Consider the following 27,052-nt stretch of genomic DNA (forward strand, 5'->3'; position numbering starts at 1 on the left):
GTGCGTTTTAGGCTCCTGTGCACGTAACAAAAATGTCTGTTGGGCTTGTCTGTGGCATCGTTAGGGGGAAGGAGCCCTCCAGTGGCCAAAGCAATCAGTGCAAAAAACATCAGAGCCCAGTGGCACCTTGAAGACCAAGAAAGTTATATTCTGGGGATACAAGAAGATGTTGGATTTATATCCCGCCCTCCACTCCGAAGAGTCTCAGAGCGGCTCACAATCTCCTTTCCCTTCCTCCCCCACAACAGACACCCTGTGAGGTAGATGAAGATATTGGATTTATATCCCGCCCTACACTCCGAAGAGTCTCAGAGCGGCTCACAATCTCCTTTCCCTTCCTCCCCCACAACAGACACCCTGTGAGGTGGGTGGGGCTGGAGAGGGCTCTCACAGCAGCTGCCCTTTCAAGGACAACCTCTGCCAGAGCTATGGCTGACCCAAGGCCATTCCAGCAGGTGCAAGTGGAGGAGTGGGGAATCAAACCCGGTTCTCCCAGATAAGAGTCTGCACACTTAGCCACTACACCAAACTGACTCTCTACAGACATAACCACTACACCAAACAACAGAATAAAACTTTTTTGATCTTAAAGGTGCCACTGAACTCAAACTTAGTTCTGCTGCTTCAGAACCACACAGCTGCCCACCTGCAAAAAATGTATCTCCTAACTTTGATGGCGGGCAGGGGGGAGACTGTGACAACAGCTCTGCCCCCTAATAAGACTCCACCCATGTTGGTCTTGGAATGCAAAAGTGTCTGTTCTCATCTGATACACCCAACACCAGAGTGAAAACTTCCAAGCAGGGCTGGACGGACCAATGCTCTGGAAACTGCAGTTCAGGACAAGAATTATGGACTAATGGGGGAACAAGTTAAACATAACCCCTGATATTCTGTTGTAGATTCCCTCCTGCCTTCTCCAGTTCTCAGCTGACTCGGGGGCAGGGATAAAAACATACGAGAAGCCATGTTGGATCAGGCCAATGGCCCCTCCAGTCCAACACTCTGTGTCACATAAGAACATAAGAGAAGCCCTGTTGGATCAGGCCAATGGCCCCTCTAGTCCAACACTGTGTGTCACATAAGAACATAAGAGAAGCCATGTTGGAGCAGGCCAATGGCCCCTCCAGTCCAACACTCTGTGTCACATAAGAACATCAGAAAAGCCCTGTTGGATCAGGCCAATGGCCCCTCTAGTCCAACACTGTGTCACATAAGAACGTAAGAGAAGCCCTGTTGGATCAGGCCAATGGCCCCTCTAGTCAAACACTCTGTGTCACATAAGAACATAAGAGAAGCCATGTTGGATCAGGCCAATGGCCCCTCCAGTCCAACACTCTGTGTCACATAAGAACATAAGAGAAGCCATGTTGAATCAGGCCAATGGCCCCTCCAGTCCAACACTCTGTGTCACATAAGAACATAAGAGAAGCCATGTTGGATCAGGCCAATGGCCCCTCCAGTCCAACACTCTGTGTCACATAAGAACATAAGAGAAGCCATGTTGGATCAGGCCAATGGCCCCTCCAGTCCAACACTCTGTGTCACATAAGAACATAAGAGAAGCCATGTTGGATCAGGCCAATGGCCCCTCCAGTCCAACACTCTGTGTCACATAAGAACATAAGAGAAGCCATGTTGGATCAGGCCAATGGCCCCTCCAGTCCAACACTCTGTGTCACATAAGAACATAAGAGAAGCCATGTTGGATCAGGCCAATGGCCCCTCCAGTCCAACACTCTGTGTCACATAAGAACATAAGAGAAGCCATGTTGGATCAGGCCAATGGCCCATCCAGTCCAACACTCTGTGTCACACAGTAGCAAAAAAACAAAAAAGGTGCCATCAGGAGGTCCACCAGTGGGGCCAGGAAACTAGAAGCCCTCCCACTGTTGCCTTCCCCAAGCACTAAGAAGACAGAGCATCACTGCCCCAGACTTAAGAACATAAGAGAAGCCATGTTAGATCAGGCCAGTGGCCCATCCAGCTCAACACTCTGTGCCAAACAGTGGCCAAAAAACCCAGATGCCATCAGGAGATCCACCAGTGGGGCCAGAACTCCAGAAGCCCTCCCACTGTGCCCCCCCCCCCCGCAAGCACCAAGAGTACAGAGCATCACTTGCCCCAGCCACAGTTCCAACAATATGCTGTGGCTTATAGCCACTGATGGACCTCTGCTCCAGATGTTTATCCAATCCCCTATGTAAAGCCAGGGGATATGTAAGCCTTCATGCCACCAGTGGTTTCCAGACAGTATTCATTTATTTAAAACAACGTCAAGGAATTAACAGTACTTGGTTTAATTCTTTAAAAAAAAGAGAGAGAGAAGGCAAACCAGAACACAGGACCCCAAGAGTTGGAGGACATGCCTTCCATTGACCGAGAAGGCCTTTGATACATGCTTCCCCCAGATCTTTACAGCAGGAAGGGGAGACGGAGGAGCAGGAAAGGTACAAGGCCCTTGAGAAATTGAAAAGGGGGGGGGGGTCAAAAGAGAGCAATAATAGCCTCTTTTCAGATCCCAGCAAGAGACTTTCATCCCCCCTTTCCAGCCCTCTGCCTTAAGTCCTGCTTTACAGGGCTGACCTCTTGAGCAGGTTGCTTCTCAGTGCTGCTTGGGCAGAACGGAGCATGGCAGCCGCGTCCAGGATCAGTGCTCGAAGCCATCCAGCAACCTCTGCTTCGAGGCCCCAAGTCTTTTTGACAACAGCAGGGATGTCTGGGAAGAGGCAGAGAAGTCTCTCTAGCAGCAGAGGCCTCAGGAAATGGGCCAAAGCCAACCTGCATGCAGGGAGGCCTGCTGGGGAAAGCGGAGGAGGGCCTCAAACCCAGCTGATGGGAGTTCCAGGGAGGGGTGGGTGCGGAGGCAGCAGAGGGTGAGTGCATCAATAACAAAGGTCACTTGACGGTGCTTGTCAATCCAAGGGAGGGAGCAGAGGTGCTGCCAAAGGGGGTCTGGGGAGCACATCTCATCTACTGGCAGGCCTGACCCCCGGGAGCCACAAAAGGAGGAGCGCCATGCCATGCCTGCCTCTACACACGCAGGCAGCAGTGTGGATCGGGACCCTGCTCCTTTTCAGAATGCACGCAAGCTCATTCTTGCAAGGGCCACGTTTGAATTCGTTTGCAAGGGTCCTGGGATCCGATTCCTCCAACCCCCAAACCCAAGAATGTGACCCAAAACCCAGACTGAAAGGAGAGTCTCTGGAACAAAAAACAACCCTGCAAAGTGTCCCCCCCCCCCCCGCTTACATGTAGGCAAGCCTGCCACCGCCTCTGCCGCTTCAGAGAGGAGCTGAGCAATCATCCCGAAATGGGGGGAGGCATTTAGTGATGGTCTTGCCACGTGCCCACAGAGTGGGGGACCAGTCCAAAGAGGAGGAGGAGGGGGGAACAGAAGGCCAGGGGTCTCTTACAGAGACCCCACAAATCATACATGGCCGAGGCAGAAGCAGCACTTCCTAGGAGCGAGGGAGGTTAATTCCGCAAGGCCGCCAACCTGCAAAGGAAGGAAATCAACACTGAAGGCAGAAAGTCATCACAGAGAGAGAGAGAAAGAGAGAGAGAGAGAGAGAGAGAGAGAGAGAAGAAAGGAACTTCTTTCTCTTGGCCACAGCCAGCAGGTTCAGAATAGGCACAAGCAGATCTTTCATCACTGAAGAGCCAGTTACCACCACATGAGAGCGGGATGGCCAGTAACTCAAATAGTTTGAGACCAGGATCAGTCTCTTTAAGGCCTTTAATCGGGACAGTTTAAAATATTCCGAGGCACTGACTCCCTGCTATCAGGTGCTGAGTGTGAACAGCAGGGACTGATAATGCGCCCCACCCCAACTCAAAAGAAGATGTAGATTTATACCCCGCCCTTCTCTCTGAATCAGAGTCTCAAAGCGGATCACAATCTACCTTCTCCCCCCACAACAGACACCCTGTGAGGTGGTGGGGCTGAGAGAGCTCTACCAGAAGCTGCTCTTTCAAGGACAACTCCTGCAAGAGCTATGGCTGATTCAAGGTCATTCCAGCAGGTGCAAGTGGAGGAGTGGGGAATCAAACCCGGTTCTCCCAGATAAGAGAGCCAGTTTGGTGTAGTGGTTAAGTGTGCAGACTCTTATCTGGGAGAACCAGGTTTGATTCCCCACTCCTCCACTTGCACCTGCTGGCATGGCCTTGGGTCAGCCATAGCTCTGGCAGAGGTTGTCCTTGAAAGGGCAGCTGCTGTGAGAGCCCTCTCCAGCCCCACCCACCTCACAGGGTGTCTGTTGTGGGGGAGGAAGGGAAAGGAGATTGTGAGCCACTCTGAGGCTCTTCGGAGTGGAGGGCGGGATATAAATCCAATATCATCTTCTTCTTCTTCTGGCTGACCCAAGGCCATTCCAGCAGGTGCAAGGGGAGGAGTGGGGAATCAAACCCGGTTCTCCCAGATAAGAGTCCGCACACTTAACCACTACACCAAACTTAGGTCTCAACCCCCATCCCCCAGCCTGGGGCTGACCACTGGGCCAGAAGGGCTTGGGAGGGCTCCAGGGGGGCCAAATCTTTAATGGTTCAGAGCAGCAGCAACAGGCAGAGGGAGGGAAATGCAAACACGACCATCTTCTCAAAGCCTCCAGTTCTGGTGGATGCCCCTTCTTTCCTTCTTGAGATGAGGCACCCTTTCAGGAGCGTGCCAGAGACCAGGTGCAAGCTCCTCCCCCTACCCCCCCACCCCCAACTGGCCTGTCCAGGGTTGCCAGGGAACAGCAGGGGCCAGAGTCCCTCCAAGGAGGCTGGGCCTGGGCCTTCCTTCATCCTCACAACTGCAGCCCCGGGAGGCAGGCTAGGCAGAAAGAATGTGACTGATCCAAGGTCCCCCAGCGAGCTTCCCTGGCAGAGTGGGGATCTGAACCCAGGTTTCTCATATCCCAGCCCAAGCACTCTCCTACAGTGGCCGGGCACAGGAGCTGGCATGGCGGGGTGTGGCGGGGTGGCAGCATATCTATCTTCGGGAAAGATCTGCGGATATTTGAGAAGCAGAGGTACCTTCGCGACAGCTGATCCTCCTGGGAACGCACAGAGCTCTCTCCCACCGCAGAGGCGCCCTCAGGCAACTGGCTCAGCTGATCCATGATCTCCAGGCCGTTTTCCTCCGCGATCTGCACAATCAGGCTGTCCACTTGCTCCTGGGGTGTGGTCAGCGTCGTGGCTGAGCTCATGGAGTCCTCCATCACCTGAGAGGGAAGCAAGATGGAGGCTGACAAGAAGTAGCTGAACCCCAGCCCAAGGGAGGGCTGTCCCTCCGTGCCCATCATGCGGTGTTTTTCCAGAAGGCAGGAGCAAGAGAAGACTGCAGATTTATACCCTGCCCTTCCCTTGGAATCTCAGAGTGGCTTACAATCTCCTATATCTTCTCCCTCCACAACAGACACCCTGTGAGGTGGGTGGGGCTGAGAGGGCTCTCACAGCAGCTGTCCTTTCATTGACAACTGCGAGAGCTCTGGCTTACCCAAGGCCATTCCAGCAGCTGCAAGTGGAGGAGTGGGGAATCAAACCTGGTTCTCCCAGATAAGAGAGCTCTGGCTGACCCAAGGCCATTCCAGCAGCTGCAAGTGGAGGAGTGGGGAATCAAACCCAGTTCTCCCAAAGAGAGCTATGCCTGACCCAAGACCATTCCAGCAGCTGCAAGGGGAGGAGTGGGGAATCAAACCCGGTTCTCCCAGATAAGAGAGCCATGGCTGACCCAAGGCCATTCCAGCAGCTGCAAGTGGAGGAGTGGGGAATCAAACCTGGTTCTCCCAGATAAGAGAGCTCTGGCTGACCCAAGGCCATTCCAGCAGCTGCAAGTGGAGGAGTGGGGAATCAAACCCGGTTCTCCCAGATAAGAGTCTGCACACTTAACCATTTGGGCCTTCCGGCATGAGAGCGGAGAAGACAGCCCTCCCTTTCCCCAAGGCAGAGGACCCAGGAGAAGGTGCCAGCAACTTTCTGCAGGTAAAGGTAGACCCCTGTGCAAGCACCAGTCATTTCCGACTCTGGGGTGACATCGCATCACGTTTTCACGGCAGACATTTTACAGGGTGGTTTGCCCTTGGCTTCCCCAGTCATCTACACTTTCTTCCCAGCAAGCTGGGGACTCATTTTACCGACCTCGAAAGGATGGAGGTTAACCTTGAGACAGCTACCTGAACCCAGCTTCTGCCAGGAATGAACTCAGGTCGTGAGCAGAGCTTTGGACTGCAGTACCACAGCTTACCACTCTGCACCATGGGGCAGAGTGCACTACCACCTATTCCCATGGCTTCTTACAAGGTCTATTTACTGTGGTGCTCGTAACTGAAAAACTGAGACAAAGGAGGCAACCAAGAGGGGGAGAAGGAAATCAGCAAAGTGAGGCAACTGCATTCATCAGCCCCAATGACAGGGCAAGGGAGGAGGACTTAAGGGCTTTGCCGAAGGCCCTATGGAAAAGGTGGTTTTGCAAAGGAAGAATGCAGATTTATACCCCACCCTTCTCTCTGAATCAGAGTCTCAGAGCGGCTCACAATCTCCTTTATCTTCTTCCCCCACAACAGCGGCTCACAATCTCCTTTATCTTCTTCACCCTGTGAAGTGGGTGGGGCTGAGAGAGCTCTCACAGCAGCTGCCCTTTCAAGGACAACCTCTGCCAGAGCTATGGCTGACCCAAGGCCATTCCAGCAGCTGCAAGTGGAGGAGTGGGGAATCAAACCCAGTTCTCCCAGATAAATGCTTAATTTTATATTTTTTAATGCTTAATTTTATATTTTATGTTAGTTTTACATGTTGTAAGCCGCCCTGAGCCACCTAGTGGGAAGGGCGGGATATAAATCTCAGATAAATAAAATAAATAAATAAAATAAAAGTCCACACACTCAACCCCTACACCAAACTGGCTCTCAAACTAACTTAAGCAGTAGGACACAGCTAGACGCAAGAGAGAGTTGGCATCTGATGGGTGCTTTTGGGAAGCAGGTCACACAAAGGGGCAGCAAAGGGAGGGGAAATGGGCGCCCTCTATTTCCTGCACCAGACGTCTGGATCTGTGCAGAGCAAAGGAGGCGACAGTATGTAAAGCAGGTGCCAGCTGGGAACCAACCCCACCGGCAGGGGCCGCTTGGGTCTTGCTCCACGGCACCAGGGCCTCCTCTCGCCCAGGGCAGAGCAGCACAGCTGGCCCCCACCCCCCACCCCCGAGAAGCGCTTACCGAAGTGTGGACGTCCAGGTTCTGCACCTGCTGCTCGAATTTGTCCATCACCGCCGAGACCTTCTGCAGGTCCATGGAGCTGAGGGCTTTGTCCAAGGCCTTGGTCACCTGGGCCATGCTCTTCGTCACCTGCAGCACAGAATCACAAGGGGCACCAGAAGGCAAAGGGAGTCATCCTGCCGTGCCAGAGCTGGCACACAAAGCTCACTTAAGCAGCGGGATGCAGCTAGAAATGAAAAGTCATACATGCAGAAAATGAGAGCTATGAAAATGGAGGGTGCGCCTGCAGGACTCCCTTTTGGCTTCCCAGGCTGGGCAAGTCCTGGAAGTCCAGACAGAGGGGAGATTTGAGAACCGCCAGTCCAAACAAGGCCACGGCCACCATGCAAGCAGGACGGCCAACAGCAGGGGGAGCCAGCGGAACAGCCTGTGGGAAGAACCATTCTAGCCACTGAGCACGGGGGTCTCTTATGCTCACGTTCCCCCCTTGTCTCTTTGCCACACCACTAAGGGGAAAAGACAGGAAGGGGCAATCCTAACACTTGCCAGGACCTCAGAAGGTCGGTTCCATGAGAGACAGGAGTCAGAGAACCAGGGCTGGGATTCTAGCAGGAGCTCCTTTGCATATTAGGCCACATACCCCTGATGTAGCCAGTCCTCTAAGAGCTTACAAGGCTTTTTTGTAAGCTCTTGGATGATTGGCTACATCAGGGGTGTGTGGCCCCCCTGCAGAGGACAAAGTTCAGGGATACAGCAAAGGTGTACAGCTATACCCAAGGTCACAAGATCACTCTGACAGTGAGCCAAAGACCTGCTGGAGAGCTGCTATTCATCTAAGAAAGGCAAGACAGAGTGCTGGCCTAATTCTGTGCAAGGCAATCCCTTTCAGCCTTTTGGAGCAGGAGAGAGACGACGTCTACCGGCACAAAGGAGGCAAGGAAAGGTGGTGGCTGGCAGAGCAGATCTCCTTACCCCTTTCATGGTCACTGCCGTCTGAACCTTGGAGGCCACTGCGTCCACGCGGGAAGCCATGCGCAGCCAGTTGACGCCTTCGTTCTTCTTCCGGATGGCGTTCTCTGCGTAGACACGTGCACACTCCACATTCTTCTGCTGAAGGGCCTGGAGCACAGCAAGGCAAAGAGGATCAGGATCAGGCCACCCAGCTCCAAGCCAGGACAGGCTTCCAGCTGAAGCTGCCTACAAGTTCTCAGCTGTCTGGGCCAGGACTGGCATTCCACCCCGAGCCTTCCCTGTTCAAGCATCAATCAGAGGCACTGGGGGCAGAGGGAAGTGGTTCCCCGGGAGCAAGACAGAGCACAGGCTGCCACTACGCTGTCCGCAGGGGCAAAAACTGGGCAGCTTCAAAATGTGTACGTATGCCTACCATCCCTTGAAATTCTAGATCAGGGGTGTCAAACATGCAGCTTCCTATCAGGCCCCCGAGCAACTAGGTGTTGTCTGCTTCCTTCTCCCTCTCTCTTGCTTCCTTCTGCAGCACAGCTTGCTTTGTCAGGCCTGATCAATCACACAGGAGCTACAGAGCAAAGTCTCTATTTTCTCCATTGGCTGAGGCCCCTCCCTTGGGGAGGGAGGGGGGAAGGGATAGCTTGCTTTGCCAGGCTCTCTCAATTGTACAGCAGAGCTACTGAGCCAAGCCTCTCTTCCTGCGGCGCAGCTGTTAATGGGGCTCCCCCGATGGGAGCACATTCGGCCAGTGCTGAAAGAGCTGCACTGGCTACCTACTATGTTCCGAGTCCGTTTCAAGGTGTTGGTATTGACCTTTAAAGCCCTTTATGGTCAGGGACCTGTTTATCTGCGGGACCACCTTTCCCCATATATCCCCCAGAGAGCACTGCGTTCAGGGACAAAAAATCTGCTGTCCACCCCTGGACCAAAGGAGGCTAGGTTGCATTTGACACGAGCCAGGGCCTTCTCGGTGGCAGCACCAGAGTTATGGAATGCTCTCCCGGAGGCCATAAGGGCCCTGCAGGACCTTCCTATGTTCCGCAGGGCCTGTAAGACCGAACTGTTTCGACAGGCCTTCGAAGCTTAAACCAAAAGAGAGCTGCCACCTGACATCAGTTAGAGTATCCGGTGTCCAACCTTCTGAAAAGCAGAACCGCCAACATAGTAATGGTACAGCACTGTGGAATAGTTTTTAAATTTTAATTGTATTAATGTTTTATAGATTTTATTGACACTGTTTAAAACGAATGTTGTGAGCCGCCCTGAGTCCGCTTGCGGAGAGGGCGGGATAGAAGCGTAATGTAAATAAAATAAATTAATTAATTCTATTGGCTGAGGCTCCTCCCCCTCTCCTGGGGAAGAAAGGAAAGAGCCAGAACTTCCTTTGCCCAGTTCCCTGGATCCCACAGGAGAAATACAAAGAAAGCACCTTTAAGACCAATGAATGCTAATGTTTTAAGCAAGTTTTTTAAAAAAAATTAATTACATTTGTCTGTGTCCTTTATAAAGTTTATATCTCCACTACCTAATCTTAAATAGGCGCACGCACGGCCTGGCTCCAAAAGATCTCATTTATGTCAGATCCGTCCCTCATAACAAATGGGTTCGACATCCCTGTTCTAGATATTACATACTATGTCTTGTGACACATCTGAAAACCCCAGAATAAGATCCTGTCCCTCATGACACTGCAGGCACCTGGAACAAGGGCTTAAAAACCACAAGGAGGCTTTCTGGCAGCACCTCCCGTGATCCTATGGCAGGAGTGCCCCATCTCTATGCCGCTGTCTCTTGTATGGTGATCTGGAGGGTTCAGAGAGTCTAGAAGAGCCCCTGCCTAAAGGACTTACAGCTGACGAGATGCTGGCAGAACAGAAACAGAGCTTCACAGGAGGGCCATGCTACAACAGAGGCACATGCAGGGTGATGCTGGGCTGCTTTAGGAGTGCAGTTGCCCAAGAGATGGGCCTTGGAAGGAGAAGACAAGAAGAGGAAGCAAAGATCCAAGGGACCCCAAGCAGAGCGGACTGAAAGGAAATGCAGCCCATTTTATATGCATGAGATTGATGGGGGAGGAACACGGCAGAGGCGGAAGGACACCAGCAATCCCAGCACCTCCCAGGACAGTCCCCACCAGCAGCTCTGCTCCCAGCTTCAGGTTCCGTCACCTTCTTGACTTTGGCTTGCTCGGTCTTGGAGTCCTTTTCTGCTTTCTTGGAGAGCTTCTCCAACTGCTTGGCTGTGAACTGGAGAGAAGCACACGGTGAGCAGCTATGGAGGTCTGTGGAACAGCACCCCTTCCCGCAGCCCCTGCTGCAGCTCAGACACAAGGAGAGAGGCAGCTGGTGCCTCAGTGGGCACAGTGTTCAGTGACCAGGCCAGGGAGCATATCCAACTGCAGGCATTAACAAGGCTCAGGCGGAAAAGCACTTTATGCGATGCTGGTTTCCTTTCTTAATGGGGGCAGGCTACACGGTGCAACTTTGCAGATGGAGGCCAGGGGCAGAAGAGGCCGTTGCCTCTCTGCCAGAAAGCTGACCACCCCAAGCAACACTCCATCTGCCTGGGAGCACTAGATACTTCACAGAGAAGCCACGCTGCGGCTGGGACTTCCTGTAGATCCCCCCTATGAGGGGAATGGGAGACTTGCCTCCTGTGGTGAGTGACTGCACAATGGAAAGCCCCCAGCCACTCATGATGGCCCCGGCCCCAGACTCTGCTAGCAGAGCCCTCTTCACAGCCCCAGGTGGAGTAACCTGACCAGGAGCCCTTCAGGCCTAACACACCCAAGCCAAGCTCCCTTTGCTTCTCAGCCTTCGGGCCTAGCTGGAGATGGAGCGAGAGCTTCATTAGACCTGTACTCACCTTTAACTGGAAGAGCGTGTCTGTGAAGAGAAAGAAAAAGGCAGTTGGAAGATGACTGGGACGAAGAGGGGGATGAGTGTTTTGGTTTTTGTAGAATCACAGAGTTGAAAAGGCCCTCCAGGGTGATCTAGCCCAAACCCCTGCACAATGCAGGAAATTCACAAATGCCTCTCCCCCCACCCCCGCCAAACACCTCCAGTGACACCAGCTTATTCCCAGAAGATGGGCGGGGAGAAGACCTCCAGGATCCCTGGCCGACAGGTCTGGAGAAAACTGCTTCCTGACCCCAAAGCAGTGATCAGCATTTCCCTGGGCGTGTAAGAAAGGGGCACGAGAACTAAGCCCTGATGAGGCCCTTCCTGTCCTCCTGTTCATGATCTGCCTCAGTTCACAGAATCAGCACCACTGTCAGATAGCCACCTAGCCTCTGTTTAAAAGCCTCCAAGGAAGGAGAGCCCACCACCTCCCGAGGAAGTCTGTTCCACTGAGGAACCACTAACAGTCAGGAAGTTCTTCCTAATGTTGAGCCGGAAACTCTTCTGATTTAATTTGAACACGTTGGTTCTGGTCTGACCTTCTGGGGCAACAGAAAACAATTCTCCACCATCCTCTATAGGACACCCCTTCAAGTATTTGAAGACGGTGATCATATCACCTCTCAGCTGCCTCCTCTCCAGTTTAAACATGCCCAGCTCTTCAACCTTTCCTTGGTCTTGGACTTGGTCTCCAGACCCCTCACCATCTTCGTTGCCCTCCTCTGGACAATGTTCCAGCTCATCTATACTTTTAAGTTGTGGTGCCCAAAACTGAACACAATATAGGTGAGGTCTAACCAGAGCAGAGTAAAGTGATACCATCACTTTGCGTGACTTGGACACTGTACTTCTGTTGATACATCCCAAAATCACATTTGCCTTTTTAGCTACAACATCACGCTGCTGACTCATGTTCAGTGTATGGTCCACTAAGACCCCTAGAACCAGTCAGAGTTTTGTTTCCTAGTACAGTCAAAGGACAACCTTTAACCTGAGAACCTTGCCCTACCTTCATGACATCTACAGCCTAGATGACTACCTCCAGGTGGTGTCACCTGCCTGGCATGCAAGACCAGGAAGTGGTGCACCATGAAGTAGGATGAGGGAGGCACATCTGAAGACTCTGAATCCAGCCATTCTTATTCTGCCCTCTCCTCAAGGATCTCAGGCCTGTGTACATGGCCTCCCCACATTTCTATTTTGCCCTCACAACTGTGTGAGGTAGGTTAGGCTGACAGACTGGCAAAGGTGACACAGTGAGTGGGGATCTGAACCCAGAGCTCCTGAATCTTACTTCAGTGCTCTAACCCACACACCACACTGACTCTCATGCAGCCTGTGTGACCCACAAAGCGATTTCCTGGAAGAGATTACTCATTTTGTAAACTGCCAACAGTCCCTGAATGTCTCCATAACCAGAGGACCTAGAGCTGATCATAAAAACACTGTGCTAGATTTCAGTCCAGAAGAACCCACCTCCACTAAGCAGTGTACATCACCAAGAATATGACCATGACTCTAGCAAGGGAAGGCTGCTTTTCCTGTGGAACTGTCACACCCTTACCTTGGCCCCCCTCCAAGGTTTCTCACTTCTTCCCTTTGATCCTGACAACACTCTTGACATATAGTGGTGGGAACAGGCGCTCATATAAGGGAAGGAGGCTGAGATACCAGAATGCTCGGCCACCTTCCAGTCTGTGTCTCATCCCAACGGTTGCAGACAATGGGGACAAGTTGAAGTACCCGCCTCCGACATTGGTGTTGTGTAATGTCAGGTCCATAAATAACAAGACCTCTGTCCTTCGGGGCTTTCTGCTGGATCAGAATGTGGACCTGGCTTGTGTGACTGAGACCTGGCTGTGAGAAGGGAAGACAGAAGCTCCATCTTCATCAGTCACGGACTACCGGGTGGGGGGGGAGGGGCAGCGGTATTTATTTGGGAGGCTTACTCCTTCTGGGCTCTCCCGTCTCCAAAGATCACTGTCACTGAATGTGTCGGCATGGTGTGTGATGTGGGAGAGAGTTTGGCTATTTGGTTGGTGCTGGCTGCCTACGCAAATATGAGCTGCCCTGAGCCTTTGGTGGGGAGGGCAAGATATAAATCGAATAAACAAATAAAATAAATAAATAAATAAATAATCCAGCAGGCTTCAGGGCAGAGTGAGGATCTGAACCGAAGACTGTTCTGATTGGACCACTTTGTGGTCTGAAGCAGCCTGCCCATAGGTTCATTCTAGGCAGACGCTTGCACCAAAAGATTGACAGATGAAACTTTGCATCCCAATGGAAAATAACCTTATTCTGTAACATTCCTCATAAAGTTGTCCAGAACAGAAGGCAACAGCTTCCGTCAGACATGTAAGCTGCAGCAAAACAAGCAGGATTCCACTCAGGCGTGGCAAGAGCTCCCTTGTGTCTGTTATGTATTGATCTATTCTTCCATTCCATGAGGAAGCCAAGCGGCTGTGGGTCAGTCTTATCTGAAAAGCAGAGGCACTAGCTAGACAGAGAGACGCTGGCCACCTGCCTGGCCAAACACAAAGAAAGGCTGGTGGGAGAGAGGAGGATTTCCTGGACAATACAGGGCACCTCCACCCGCCCAGGACCGGCCCCTCCCCACCGCGTACCGCTAGGGGGGCAGGGAGGGGAATGGCACCACTGTCACATGATCCAATCAGCACGGTTGTCAACTCCAGCTTGGGAGATTCCTGGAGAGGTCAGAGTTTGGGAAGAGGCGGGAGCTCAGCGGGGCTGCGACGCCAGGAAGGCTCCAGGCCCCACCTGGAAGCTGGCAACCCCACCCCCCATCCAGGTGCATACCCCCAATTCTCTCCCCCTCCCCGCTCGCCACACCCCAGTCCCCATGACGTCAAACCCCCCTCCCCCCGGGAGGCTCCCTCACCGTCCATCCTGGCCGGAGTCTCGCCGCTTCCCTTTTCTTCCCAGGACTTCCGGGTTCCCTTTCAGCCCACTTCCGGGTCGCCTCGCGCATGACGTCAACCCGTCGCCTTCTGGAGGAAGAGGCGGCGGTCACGTGGCCGGGCCTGGCAGGCCTCTGCTGCGGGTCGAGCGCCAAGCGGTCGCTATGGTGACGGCAGGGCCGACAAGGGGCCTCTCAGGCTAGGGTTGCCAATCCCCAGGTGGGGGCAGGGGATCCCCCGGTTTGGGGTCATCGGAAAGGGTGGGTGGGAAACGTCTGCTGGGCACTCCATTATTCCCTATGGAGACTGATTCCCATAGGGTATAGTGAAGAATCGATCTGTGGCTATCTGGAGGGCCTGGTTTTTGAGGTAGAGGCACCACATTTTCAGCCTAGCATCTTGTGCCTCTCCTCAAAACACCCTCCAAGTTTCAAAATGATTGGACCAGGGGGTCCAAATGTATGAGCCCCCAAAGAAGGTGCCTCTATCCTTCATTATTTCCAATGGAGGGAAGGCATTTAAAAGGTGTGCAGTCCCTTTAAATGTGATGGCCCTTTGGAGTTCAGTTGTGCTGGTCACAACCTTGTTCCTGCCCCCCCCCCCCCCCAGTCTCCTGGCTCCACGACAAACTCCCCGATATTTTTTTTATTGGACTTGGCAACCCTACGTCAGGGGGGAAGGGGCGGTCTGCGTGTTGTTTTGTTCCGGGAGGAGGAAGCCTGGAGGGGAGCTGCCCTCACCACCCATCGATGCTGCTGTAAGACAAGCAGAGTGAGTCCCGCTGCGGAGGCACCTTCAAACAGATGCCTGGCACCTTCACACGTGCATACAGACACATGTATCCTGTAACTGCCAACAGCAGCCCGGGACGGCGAGAGGCCAGTTTAATCAAAAAAGTCATTCGTCATAGGCGCCTGAAGGTGATGGTAGCTGGACCCCCGTGTTTTGTTTTGTGTTGCTTGCAGGCTGACACAGCTGCCCGTCAGAAAAAGTCAAATGCATCAAGGATGAGAACAGAACAGAAGTTGCATTAAAGCATCATGGGCCCAACTGGCAGGGCAAGGAATCAAAACACACGCTCGGTTGCAGGCAAAGCCATCTCCACCTTACATTTCCATCCCAGGAAATGTAATGTAAATCCCATCTCCCCTGTACTGCTCTCACAACAACCTTGTGGGGCTGATTAACCCCTGCAAGAATTGAGAACCGGGCTGTGGAATGCTGAAGTGGCACAATGGATTAGAGCTGCTCTTCTGGGAATGTTCCCTATGCCAGAACACCCTGCAAGCATAAAACAAGCACAAAAAGCCAAGAAAGGGACTGCCAGTCTTCTGACTACAGGGAGCTATTTAATGCACAGCACTCAAAAATGAAATCCACCGCTTGGCAGACTGGAAAGAAGGGCTATGGAATTCAGGGAGTCCCTTGACTTGTTCTGTGCTTTGCAGTGCTTAGCTTGAGTCTCTCCCAACATTCTTGCACCATCCAAGCCATTCTAAGAAAAGTGCCAAAAAGACACTTTAAAAACACTTTAAGAGCAACTACAGTGGACAGCAAGTTGCCTTCGGTTGTGCAAAATCTCTGAAAATTGCCAATCGCTGCTTAACTATGACACTCACAAGGTGGCCTCACTTTCTCTTGGTCCGGTATGGTTTGTGAGATGGTTTGAAAGATGTAAGTATTATGTTTTAAAACATACTAATCTGCCAATTAAAAAAAAAAAGTCAAATATAACCCATCCTGAGCCTTTTGGAGGGCAAGGCTGAAATACACCAACTGGGAGCTGAGCCCAGGATGAACAGGCGAGAGAAATCTGTACTTCCTGACAGGTTCCAGGAGGAAAGCCCGGAACTGCTTTGTAGTGCTAATATCACTCAGAGAAAGGAAACAGAAATAGCTCTTGCGTGACATGACCCACTCTAGCTAGAGATCCCCTGCCTTGACAATAGCTTAGAACAGGGGTGGCCAAACTTGCTTAATGTAGGAGCCACATAGAATAAACAGATGTTTGAGAGCTGGAAGGAAGGCAGTCAGACAGACAAATAGATGGGGGAGGGAGGAGGGGGAGACAGGTGGAAAGAAAGCAACTTTAATTTTAAATGCCTTCTCCAAGCTGGCTGACGGGGCAGTGGGGGCTTCAAGAGCCACACAGTATGTGTGAAAGAGCCATGTGTGGCTCCCGAGCTACAGTTTGGCCACCCCTGACTTAGAATAAATTTCCCTGGCTCAGCTTTTCCATTTCAATCCTGTTAGAGTTAATTCTGTGGGAAGGAGCCCCATGACTTTGAAGGGGGCAGCCCAGCCCCCGGGGCCTGAAGCCATCCTGGCCCTTCCCCATTGAGAGACCCCAGGCTTTCCAGATGGAGGAACAGATGAGAGGGTGTGTCCGGGGTCTTCCTTGAGCCGAGGTCCCTCTTTGGGCAGCAGCATGTGGTGTGCAGTTTCTTTGATGATGATGGCGCTGCTTGGTGCTGAGTCACAAAAGGACCCAAGCAGTGCCACAAGATGTAGCAGTGCCAATGAAGGGGGGGGGCAAGGGCTGTTGGCTCACCTATGGGGCGGTCTCACAGCAAACAGGACGACGGGGCAGGAGGTAAAGCATTCTCATTCCTCTTAACAAAGGGATGCTGCGGAAGGCTAAAAGCTGGCATGAGCGAGGCCAGGCTGGGAGGAAATCTCAAGAGTCAGGGCCTTTGGGTTTGGTGAGCAGCTTCCACTGCAAGCACCCTCACTTAGAGAAGGCCTGGCCTTGGACTGTCTGGCACCCTAGGCAAGGCTAACCTCTGGCACCCTCCCTCCCCCCGCCTTCACTGATAACATCACCGAGTCACATGGGGAGCACCCAATCAGGCGTCCCCAGAAGGCCAGCGCCCTCGGAAATCACCCACTTTGCCCAGTGGCAGCGCCAGCCCTGGCTTGAAGGCTTGGGGTGAAATATGAAGCATGCTTTCCCACAGAGATCCGGGGGAGAGACTTTTCGGTAAACATGCTGCAGACCAGGATAGCTGAGATATTAGCCACAGCGTATTATTGGAACTCTCTGTCTGGGGCAGGGATGCTCTGTCTTCTTGGTGCTTGGGGGGCACAGTGGGAGGGCTTCTAGTGTCCTGGCTCCACTGGTGAATCGCCAGTGGCACCTGGGTTTTTTGGCCACTGTGTGACACAGAGTGTTGGACTGAATGGGCCATTGGCCTGATCCAACATGGCTTCTCTTATGTTCTTATGTCTGGGGCAGGGATGCTCTGTATTCTTGGTGCTTGTGGGGGGGAACAGTGGGAGGGCTTCTAGTGTCCTGGCCCCACTGGTGGACCTCCTGATGGCACCTGGGTTTTTTGCCACTGTGTGACACAGAGTGTTGTACTGGATGGGCCATTGGCCTGATCCAACAGGGCTTCTCTTATGTTCTTCTGTGACACAGAGTGTTGGACTGGAGGGGCCATTGGCCTGATCCAACAGGGCTTCGCTTATGTTCTTACGTCTGGGGCAGGGATGCTCTGTATTCTTGGTGCTTGTGGGGGGGGCACAGTGGGAGGGCTTCTAGTGTCCTGGCCCCACTGGTGGACCTCCTGATGGCACCTGGGTTTTTTGCCACTGTGTGACACAGAGTGTTGTACTGGATGGGCCATTGGCCTGATCCAACAGGGCTTCTCTTCTGTTCTTGCAGTGATGCTCTGTATTCTTGGTGCTTGGGGGGCAGTGGGAGGGCTTCTAGTGTCCTGGCTCCACTGGTGAACCGCCAGTGGCACCTTGGGTTTTTGGCCACTGTGTGACACAGAGTGTTGGACTGGATGGGCTGCTGGCCTGATCCAACAGGGCTTCTCTTCTGTTCTTGCAGTGATGCTCTGTATTCTTGGTGCTTGGGGGGCAGTGGGAGGGCTTCTAGTGTCCTGGCTCCACTGGTGAACCGCCAGTGGCACCTTGGGTTTTTGACCACTGTGTGACACAGAGTGTTGGACTGGATGGGCTGCTGGCCTGATCCAACATGGCTTCTCTTATGTTCTTCTGTGACACAGAGTGTTGGACTGGATGGGCCGCTGGCCTGATCCAACATGGCTTCTCTTATGTTCTTCTGTGACACAGAGTGTTGGACTGGAGGGGCCATTGGCCTGATCCAACAGGGCTTCTCTTATGTTCTTATGTGACACAGAGTGTTGGACTGGATGGGCTGCTGGCCTGATCTACATGGCTTCTCTTATGTTCTTATGTGACACAGAGTGTTGGACTGGATGGGCTGCTGGCCTGATCCAACATGGCTTCTCTTATGTTCTTCTGTGACACAGAGTGTTGGACTGGATGGGCTGCTGGCCTGATCCAATCTTTTCTTACGTAGATGCAGCTTTTTGGGAGGATGAAAGGCTAAGACAAAAGAGAATTCCCAGACTTTTTAGGGTTTGGGGCCCTTTTCTAAATGTCAGAGATCAGTTTTGGCTTTGCGCTCTTCTTTTCATCATCCTTACTGCTTGGGTCTTTCAGGCAGCAGGTGTTTCAAGTTTCAGGTATGCTGGATCAGGCCTAGATCTCAAGCAATAGTGCAGGTGGTGAGCCTGCCTGTGGACTGGACTGCTCAGCAATCAATTTCCTGTTCTATATTAGTTCCAGTATCCTAGAATCTGGAGCAGCCCCAGGCCAGGTTTTATCATGTATAAGCTGGCTGGAGGAATGACTGAGGACCTTGTGTTCCTTCCTTCATTTTTTTTCTGAATAAGGTTACTACATGTTTATTAAAGAAATCGTGAGCATCTTCCCAAAGTATTGCAGCATCTTGCAGGTTCCAGTCTGTAGGAGCAGGCCCATCCGAATGACAAAACAAACACAGAATGCCTGCCAATAGAAAAATAGAATTCTTTTGCCTGGTGCTTCACTTTCTGTGGAGGGATTTATTTTTAAAATGATGCAGCACTCCATCATGCCAGCCCCCACAAGTATTCTGAAGAAGAATAGCAGAAGTCTAGAGCCCTGTGCACAGAGTGGTAAAGCTGCAGTACTGCAGTCCTAAGCTCTGCTCGTGACCTGAGTTCAATCCTGGCAGAAGCCCAAGGTTGACTCAGCCTTCCATCCTTCTGAGGTCAGTAAAATGAGTCCCCAGCTTGCTGGGGGGAAAGTGCAGATGACTGGGGAAGGCAGTGGCAAACCACCCCGTAAAAAGTCTGCCGTGAAAACACTGTGAAAGCAGCGTCACCCCAGAGTGGGAAACGACTGGTGCTTGCACAGAGGACTCCCTTTAACTTTATAGCTCAGACACCGATGGATCACTTTACCATCTCTTTGTGGGGAACTAAGGCTCAGAGTAGCTGGAGCTCATCAGGATGCAGCCAGTCCTAGCCCTGACCTGAATAGCCCAGGCAAGCCTCACCTTGTCAGATTTTGGAAGCTAAGCAGAGTCGACCCTGGCAAGTACTTGGCTGAGAGGACTCCAAGGAACACCAGCAGTCAGGAGGCGGGGGCAGGCTTTATTCAGCCACCTTTCTGAATATCCTCCATTCCCCAAGTAGGGGTCAATCTCCAGAGGTTGCCATGACTTCCAGGTGCATGTACACAGACAAAAACAAAAATCCCAGGATGCAGCCGTCATACCAGTCACTGCTAACTGCTGTGCCAGATCAGTCACCTGGACCAGTATCACAGTTGTTGTGAGAAGGGGCAATCTTAGAGTTGCCAGCTCGGGCTTAGGAAATGTGTGAAGCTTTGAGGATAGAGCCTGAGGCCTGCAGAATCTGAGGGACGGAGAGAGCCCTGTGGGGATGTGATTCTGTACAGTTTGTCCTCCAAAGGTGGAACCGATTGCCTGGAGATTGCCTTGTAATTGCTGGAGATCTCCAGCCACCACCTGGAGGCTGAGCAACACACAGCAACTGCAGCGGAGATAGAGCAGCACACAAGAAAACACTGCATATAATACTTATACACTATATATTCATGCTTTTAAATATATATATATTTTCTGTCAAATGTACTAGCTTGTAACATAACCTGCGCTTGAAATAACAAATTACTTATACCAGCCACATACGCTCCAAAACAGATATCTTAAAGGCTCGGTCCTTCAACAAACAGTCCTTAAAAGAGACAGCTGCTCACCCAATGTACTTGGTTGATCCAACGGACTTGCAACATGAAGAGAATGAAGCCGTCTTCTAAATGAATGCTGAGGTATTTTGAGCCAAAAGAAGAAAATATCTCAAATGGAGGTACAGGAAGTCCTTCGAAGCAAGAGCGCTGACTTGAAAATAGATAGAACTGTAGCCTGTAGCGCAACATTCCAGACGTAACTGTAGCCTGATGAAGTCTTCAAAAGAAACGTGTGTGTAAAGCTAGGCAGCATGTTGCCACTGGGCTCTACCTGAAGAGCTCTCTGCTGCTCCTTTGAAGGACTTCCTGTGCCTCCATTTGAGAGTCTTTCTTCTTTTGGCTCAAAAGTCCATTGGATCAACCAGAGTACATTGGGTGAGCAGCTGTCTCTTTCAAGGACCGAGCCTTTAAGATATTTGTTTTGGAGCCTATGTGGCTGGTATTTGTTATTTCAAGCGCAGTTTATGTTACAAGCCAGTACAGAAAATAATATATTTAAAAAGTAAAGTATGAATATATAGTGTGTTAAGTATTATATGCAGTGTTTTCTTGTGTGTTGTGCCACCTAGAGGTTGGCAACTTTAGGCCCCTTGGAAGCAGCACTGCTGTCCAGCTCCCCTAGAGAAAATGGGTGTTCTGGAGGATGGACTCTGACATTATACCAGGTCCCTCCCCAGGCTCTGATTGCAAGATCGCCAAGTATTTCTCATCCAGGAGTTGACAACCATAGCTCCTCAGTTGTGCTGAGTTCATCAGTTGTATAAGTCTTCTAGACTGAGAACCAATTTGGTGTAGTGGTTAAGTGTGCGGATTCTTATCTGGAAGAACCAGGTTTGATTCCCCACTCCTCCACTTGCAGCTGCTGGAATAGCCTTGGGTCAGCCATAGCTCTTGCAGAGCTGTCCTTGAAAGGGGCAGCTTCTGGGATATCTCTCTCAGCCCCACCTGCCTCACAGGGTGTCTGTTGTGGGAGAGGAAGATAAAGGAGATTGTGAGCCGCTCTGAGATTCGGAGTAGAGGGTAGGATATAAATCCAATATCATCATCATTCCAAGGAGTGATGGTGCTTCCTCTGTATTGTGAGAAAAGGAAAGGCCCCTCATGCAAGCACCAGTCGCTTCCGACTCTGGGGTGACGTTGCTTCCACAACGTTTTCATGGCAGACTTTTTAACGGGGTGGTTTGCCATTGCCTTTCCCAGTCATCTACGCTTTCCCCCCCAGCAAGCTGGGGACTCCTTTGACCGATCTCGGAAGGATGGAAGGCTGAACCAACCTCGAGCCGGCTACCTGAAAACCCAGCTTCCACCGAGGATTGAACTCAGGCCGTGAGCAGAGCTTAGGACCGCCGCTTGAACACTGTGTGCTACGGGGCTAGTGTCTGTATTGTGAAGGGTGCCCCAAATGTTATTAACAGATTACACTATCAAATGAGATGCTGGTGGGTAGCTGTGCTGGTCTGAAGCAGCAGCATAAAGTTAGAGTCCAGTGGCACCTTTCAGACCAGCAGAGTTTTATTCCAGGCATGAGCTCGTGTGTTTGTGCACCGGAAAGCTCATACCTCGAATAAAACTTAGTTGCCACAGGACTCTTTTCTGCACCATCAAGTGTGCAACTACAAAGCGTTCAGAGCAGACTCTGAAAAGGATGGCTGGAAAAGGGTTATCATTAGGCCTCTTCTTAATAGATTAATGGAGAAAAAAGTCTAACAACAACTAGACGCCCCCATCCCCATATTCTGCACTGAGAAGAGGTGGGGTGGGGGGGCTTACTGGGGGCTTTTCTGGATGCTTGTCTAGAGAAAACCTTGGATTGCTACAGAGGGCTCTTCTGGTATAAGAAAGCACAAGAAAGGGAGAGAAGAGGAACGTTGTCTCTTCTTTCTGCTCTTTCTTTTTCACACAGGGATAGATACTGGCAAGATTAAAGATTCCAAGCCACAAGTCAAACCGGACCAGAATGCACACGCGCACCAGAATGCACACGCGCACCAGAATGCACACGCACACCAGGGCTTCTCCCAGGCCTCCACATCCAGGCCAAGAAAGTCACTGGCACATTCTGGTCATTTAGAAGGTAAGTGTCAATTGCATGTTCTCAAGCACAGACCCCTTTAAGGCCCTTTGTGCATCTGACAAAAGAGAGCAATTGCTTGGGGAGGGCTGTGGTTGAGTGGTAGAGCATCTGCTTGGTATGCAGAAGGTCCCAGGTCCCAGGAGTAGCCTTGCTGCTGGTCTTTCCACTTTCCCCTCTCCCCTCCCCTAACACAGCGTGCACAGCAAGGGGGGTGGGTGTTAGCTTGTGGAACTCAAGGCAGCTTATAGCATCAAGAGCCCAGGGTAGGGTTGCCAAGTCCAACTCAAATATCTGGGGACTTTGGGGGTGGAGCCAGAAGCAAGGGTGTGACAAGCATGATTGAACTTTGAAGGGAGCTCTGGCAAGCACATTTACGGAGACTGCACACCTCTTAAATGCTTTCCCTCGACTGGAAATAATGAAGGAGAGGGGCACCTTCTTTGGGGACTCTTAGAATTGGACCCCTGGTCCAGAAACTTGGGGGTTGTTTTGAGGAGAGGCACTGGATGCTATACTGAAAACTTGGTTTCTCTAGCTAAAAAGAACCAGTCCCACTCCCCTAGAGCCCCAGATACCTGCAGATTAATCTTCCATTATACCCTATGGGAATTGGTCTCCATAGGGTATAATGGAGTGCCCAGCAGACATTTCCCTCCCCCCAACCACCGCTTTCTGATAACCCTGAAGTGGGAGGAGGGCCTGCGAACTGGGGGATCCCTGGCTGCAGCCCTGGGGCAGAGGGCTTGCTGCTCCAGCCATGACTGCTCCTCTCCTCTGGCTCTTTGCTCTGAGTGAAGGACTACATTGCCATCCATTCATCCCACAGGTTAATGTTCCAGGCACTGGACTGCCTGCTGTAGGTGGGCTCGGTTGACTAGAATGCCAGAAAAAGGTGGTTCCTGTTTTTAGATTCCTCACTTAGGCATTTTAATTTTTGTAGTCTTTTAATCTGTATTTTGCAATCTGTAGAGAAGTGGACTTAATTTTCTAAACATATGACAGTCTTCGTGTGAAACTAAAGCATAAGAACGTAAGAGAAGCCATGTTGGATCAGGCCAATGGCCCATCCATTCCAACACTCTGTCACACAGTGGCCAAGAAAAAAACAGGCACCATCAGGAGGTCCACCAGTGGGGCCAGGACACTAGAAGCCCTCCCACTGTGCCCCCCCAACACCAAGAATACAGAGCATCCCTGCCCCAGACAGAGAGTTCCGTCTACATCTTGTGGCTAATAGCCACTGATGGCCCTCTGCTCCATATGTTGATCCAATCCCTTCTTGAAGCTGGCAATGCTTGTAGCTGCCACCACCTCCTGTGGCAGTGAATTCCACATGTTAATCACCCTTTGGGTGAAGAAGGACTTCCTTCTATCAGTTCTAACCCGACTGCTCAGCAAACCTAGTCTGACCTTGGGTGGCTCGTAGAGGTGCTGATCTGGAGGTCAGAAACTGTTCTCAGGTTTTTGAGGTGGGGGGAGCCCAGCCAAGATTTGAGGAAGGAATTCTTTATGATAATGTTACGTGGCAGGGTGAAGTCTCATCTGGGACCCTCATCTCTGCTACAAGCTCACATGGTCGCTTCAGGCAAGCCCCCTTTTCTCCACCTCCGCCCCCCAGCCTCACTACAATATCCTTTGTAAGGATTACCAACAAATTTATGTTTGTAAGCTGCTCTGAACATTTGGAAAAGCTGTGCAAATGTTAAGCATCCTTATACTAAACAGCCAAGAGATGACTCAGATGCAGATCAAAAAATCTGTTAAGGGGGACTAGCCCCAGCTGCAATTGAGGGTTCTGCAAGGCCAGGGGAAATGCTAGCAAAATCTAGTTTGTTAAAAATAAATTGGGAGGGAAAGCACCAGAAATGTAAAGAGCCTGCATACACATACACTGCAAGCAGGAGGGGGGGGGAGAGTTTTGGCAATATCTTAGGTTGCCGTAGCAACCCAGCATGGCACCTGACAGCAGAGCTCTGCTTCAAACCACTGGAGGAGAAAAAAGGTAAAGTAGTCCCTGTGCAAGCACCAGTCGCTCGTTTCCAACTCTGGGGCGACGCTGCTTGCGCAACATTTTCATGGCAGACTTTTTACGGGGTGGTTTGCCATTGCCTTCCCCAGTCTTCTACACTTTCCCCCCAGGAAGCTGGGGACTCATTTTACCGACCTCGGAAGGATGGGCGGCTGAGTCAACCTTGAGCCGGCTACCTGAACCCAGCTTCCACTGAGATCAAACTCAGGTTGTGAGCAGAGCTCGGACTGCAGTACTGCAGCTTTACCACTCTGCGCCACGGGCCTCTTCTGCTGGAGGAGAAGAAGAGGGCAAAAGCAAAGTCAGGAAATGGAGGCAGTGGGGAGATGGGGAGGGAGAAGAGGAAATGGCTCAAAGGGGGAGTTAAATTTTACCTCCCATCTGAAAGGCCCCATGTGTGAATAGAAATGTAGACATTTCTTTTCTTGTATTCTTACAGTCCTTAGTCATTCTCACATCAATGCTGCAACAATGTCTTTAATGTAAGAGGGAAGCTGCATATCTCCCTGACACACATGCTTGGAACTGGTGATTTTGTTGTAAAGCTCTTGCAAAGCTCTTTGAGGCTCACTTCCAAAAGTAGAAGCAAGAAGTTTTTGCTTTCCGGTGCTGTTGAGAAGATGTGAAGCAGCTTCTTCACCTGGGAGGCGGCTGTGGTTCAGTCCCCAGCAGGTGAAAGGATCAGGTGATGTGAAAGGCCTCAGCCTGACTCCCTGGAGAGCTGCTGCCGGTCTCGAGGAAAGGATACTGACTTTGATGGACTGACAGTCTGGGGAAGCATAAGGCAGCTTCCTCGACAGGGGGATGGGGTGGGAAGGTGTTCAGTCGCGGCTTGTCTCCTTTTACACAGTAAGCACCAGGACGCATGCCAGCACTGTCTGCGCCGGTCTTACATTCCTGAGACAGCAAGAAGCAGAAGGTTCTGTTCCTCTGTCGGCAGATGTGCATTTCCCTTTCTCCCTTTCCTGCAGCACCCGTTGATAAACCTGGGAAGAAGAAAAGGATTATTCCTAAAATCGTTGTCAGTGGGCCTTCCAACGAACAGCTGACCATTGACGACGAACTCCCTGAGACTAGAACCATCCGAGATACAGAAGACTACGGCCCATACACGGTGCACTCAAGACCCAGCACGATAGATGCCTATAAGACCACCAAAGGAGAGCAGTGATTGTCAGCCAGGCTTATGGTTACAGGCCCTACCAAAGCAAGCCAGAAGCGCAGTCCTCGTCCCCTCTCAATAAATGGGAATCCACCCCAATGTATCTTTCCTGGTGTGACTGTCCCCCCCGTAACTGCTGTGCCTGCAGGTGGAGGAAGAGGAAGGGGCAGAGCGTAGCCAGATATAAATGCGGGAGCAAGATATTCAGTTCCAAATAAATATGTTTAGTAAACGCTTTATGATTCCCAGTTGATAACAAAGCAGCGTTTTCATGGATGCATTCATAATGTTGGGGCAGGGGGCACTTCTGAGAGGTGAGGTCCAGTCCAGGCACACAGCCACGTTTTAAGGTGCCCACCTAACAATCCCGAACAACACCTCAAACCCTTGCCTTGGGAAAGACGAAGAAGAAGACTGCAGATTTATACCTTGCCCTTCTCTCTGAATCAGAGACTCAGAGCGGCTTACAATCTCCTATATCTTCTCCCTCCACAACAGACACCCTGTGAGGTGGGTGGGGCTGAGAAGGCTCCCACAGCAGCTGCCCTTTCAAGGACAACCTTTGCCAGAACTCTGGCTGACCCAAGGCCATTCCAGCAGCTGAAAGTGGAGGAGTGGGGGATCAAACCCGGTTCTCCCAGATAAGAGTCCACACACTTAGCCACTACACCAAACTGTCAAATGGGATCCTGGAAACTCATCAGTGGGTGGATGCCACTTTGGTGATCCCTGTTCCTGAGACATCATCTTTACCCGTTTTTGAGAGCCAGTGTGCTAAGGCAGTTAAGCGTGTCAGACTAGGGTCTGAAAGATCAAAGTTCACATTGCCACTCCTGGAAGCTTCCAGGGTAACCTCTGGTCAGTCACAGACTCTCAACCTAGCCTCCTCAGGGCTGTTGTGAATGTAAAATGGAGGACAGGAGTACAGTGTAAGCCCTTTGGGCCCACAATGGGGAGGAGAGGTGAAAAAAGAAAAAACGATATGTGCCAGTGCTGCAATCCTGTAGTTGGGGATTTGCATTTGTAACACCCTCTAGGGACTGTCTGACAGAGCATTAGAATCATAGAGTTGAAAGGGACCTCCAGGGTCATCTAGTCCAACCCCTGGTCCAATGTAGGAAATTCACAAATACCTCCCTCTAAATTCACAGGATCTGCATTGCTGTCAGATGGCCATCTAGCCTCTGTTTCAAAACCTCCAAGGAAGGAGAGCCCACCACCTCCCGAGGAAGCCTGTTCCACTGAGGAACTGTTTTAACGGTCCACAAGTTCTTCCTAATGTTGAGCCAGAAACCCTTTTATTTCAACCCGTTGGTTCTGGTCCTACCTTCTGGGGTCACAGAAAACAATTCTGCCCCATCCTCTATAGGACAGCCCTTCAAGTATTTGAAGATGGTGATCCTATCACCTCTCAGCTGCCTCCTCTCCAGGCTAAACATACCCAGCTCCTTTCATTTTCTCAGAACTGATGTACCTTTCAAACACCTTTTTAAAGGGGAAACAAGCTTCTGTGTTGCTATAGTAACCAGGGACAGTATGGCAAGCAAGCTCGCCTCTCTAAGAACCAGGAATGTTCCTTAGGAAATCTGAAAGATCTTTGGAGTTCTACCTGTTTTCTGTGTGCCACTGCATGCCTCCAAAGAGCAATCCCCAGCTCCTGCCTCATCTCCCCACCTCCACCTTGGGCAGCAAGGGTGCTTTCCTCCAAGGCTGGCACTGCCAGAGTGGTACA

The 27,052-nt window shown here is 51.4% G+C and overlaps 1 protein-coding gene across 1 annotated transcript; it reads right to left on the reverse strand.

The window, feature by feature from the left end:
• Positions 1-2,243: 2,243 nt before the first annotated feature.
• Positions 2,244-14,046, reverse strand: CHMP1A (charged multivesicular body protein 1A). Its single transcript, XM_060254471.1, has 7 exons — positions 13,968-14,046; positions 11,031-11,050; positions 10,334-10,411; positions 8,172-8,318; positions 7,200-7,328; positions 5,020-5,207; positions 2,244-3,499 (listed from the first exon to the last, which is right to left on the reverse strand). The coding sequence occupies exons 1-7, from the start codon at positions 13,972-13,974 to the stop codon at positions 3,478-3,480; spliced, it is 591 nt and encodes a 196-aa protein (XP_060110454.1). The 5' UTR covers positions 13,975-14,046; the 3' UTR covers positions 2,244-3,477.
• Positions 14,047-27,052: the final 13,006 nt, after the last annotated feature.

The sequence above is a fragment of the Heteronotia binoei genome, chromosome 14 (genome assembly GCF_032191835.1).
Source record: "Heteronotia binoei isolate CCM8104 ecotype False Entrance Well chromosome 14, APGP_CSIRO_Hbin_v1, whole genome shotgun sequence".
NCBI classification, from domain to species: domain Eukaryota; kingdom Metazoa; phylum Chordata; class Lepidosauria; order Squamata; family Gekkonidae; genus Heteronotia; species Heteronotia binoei.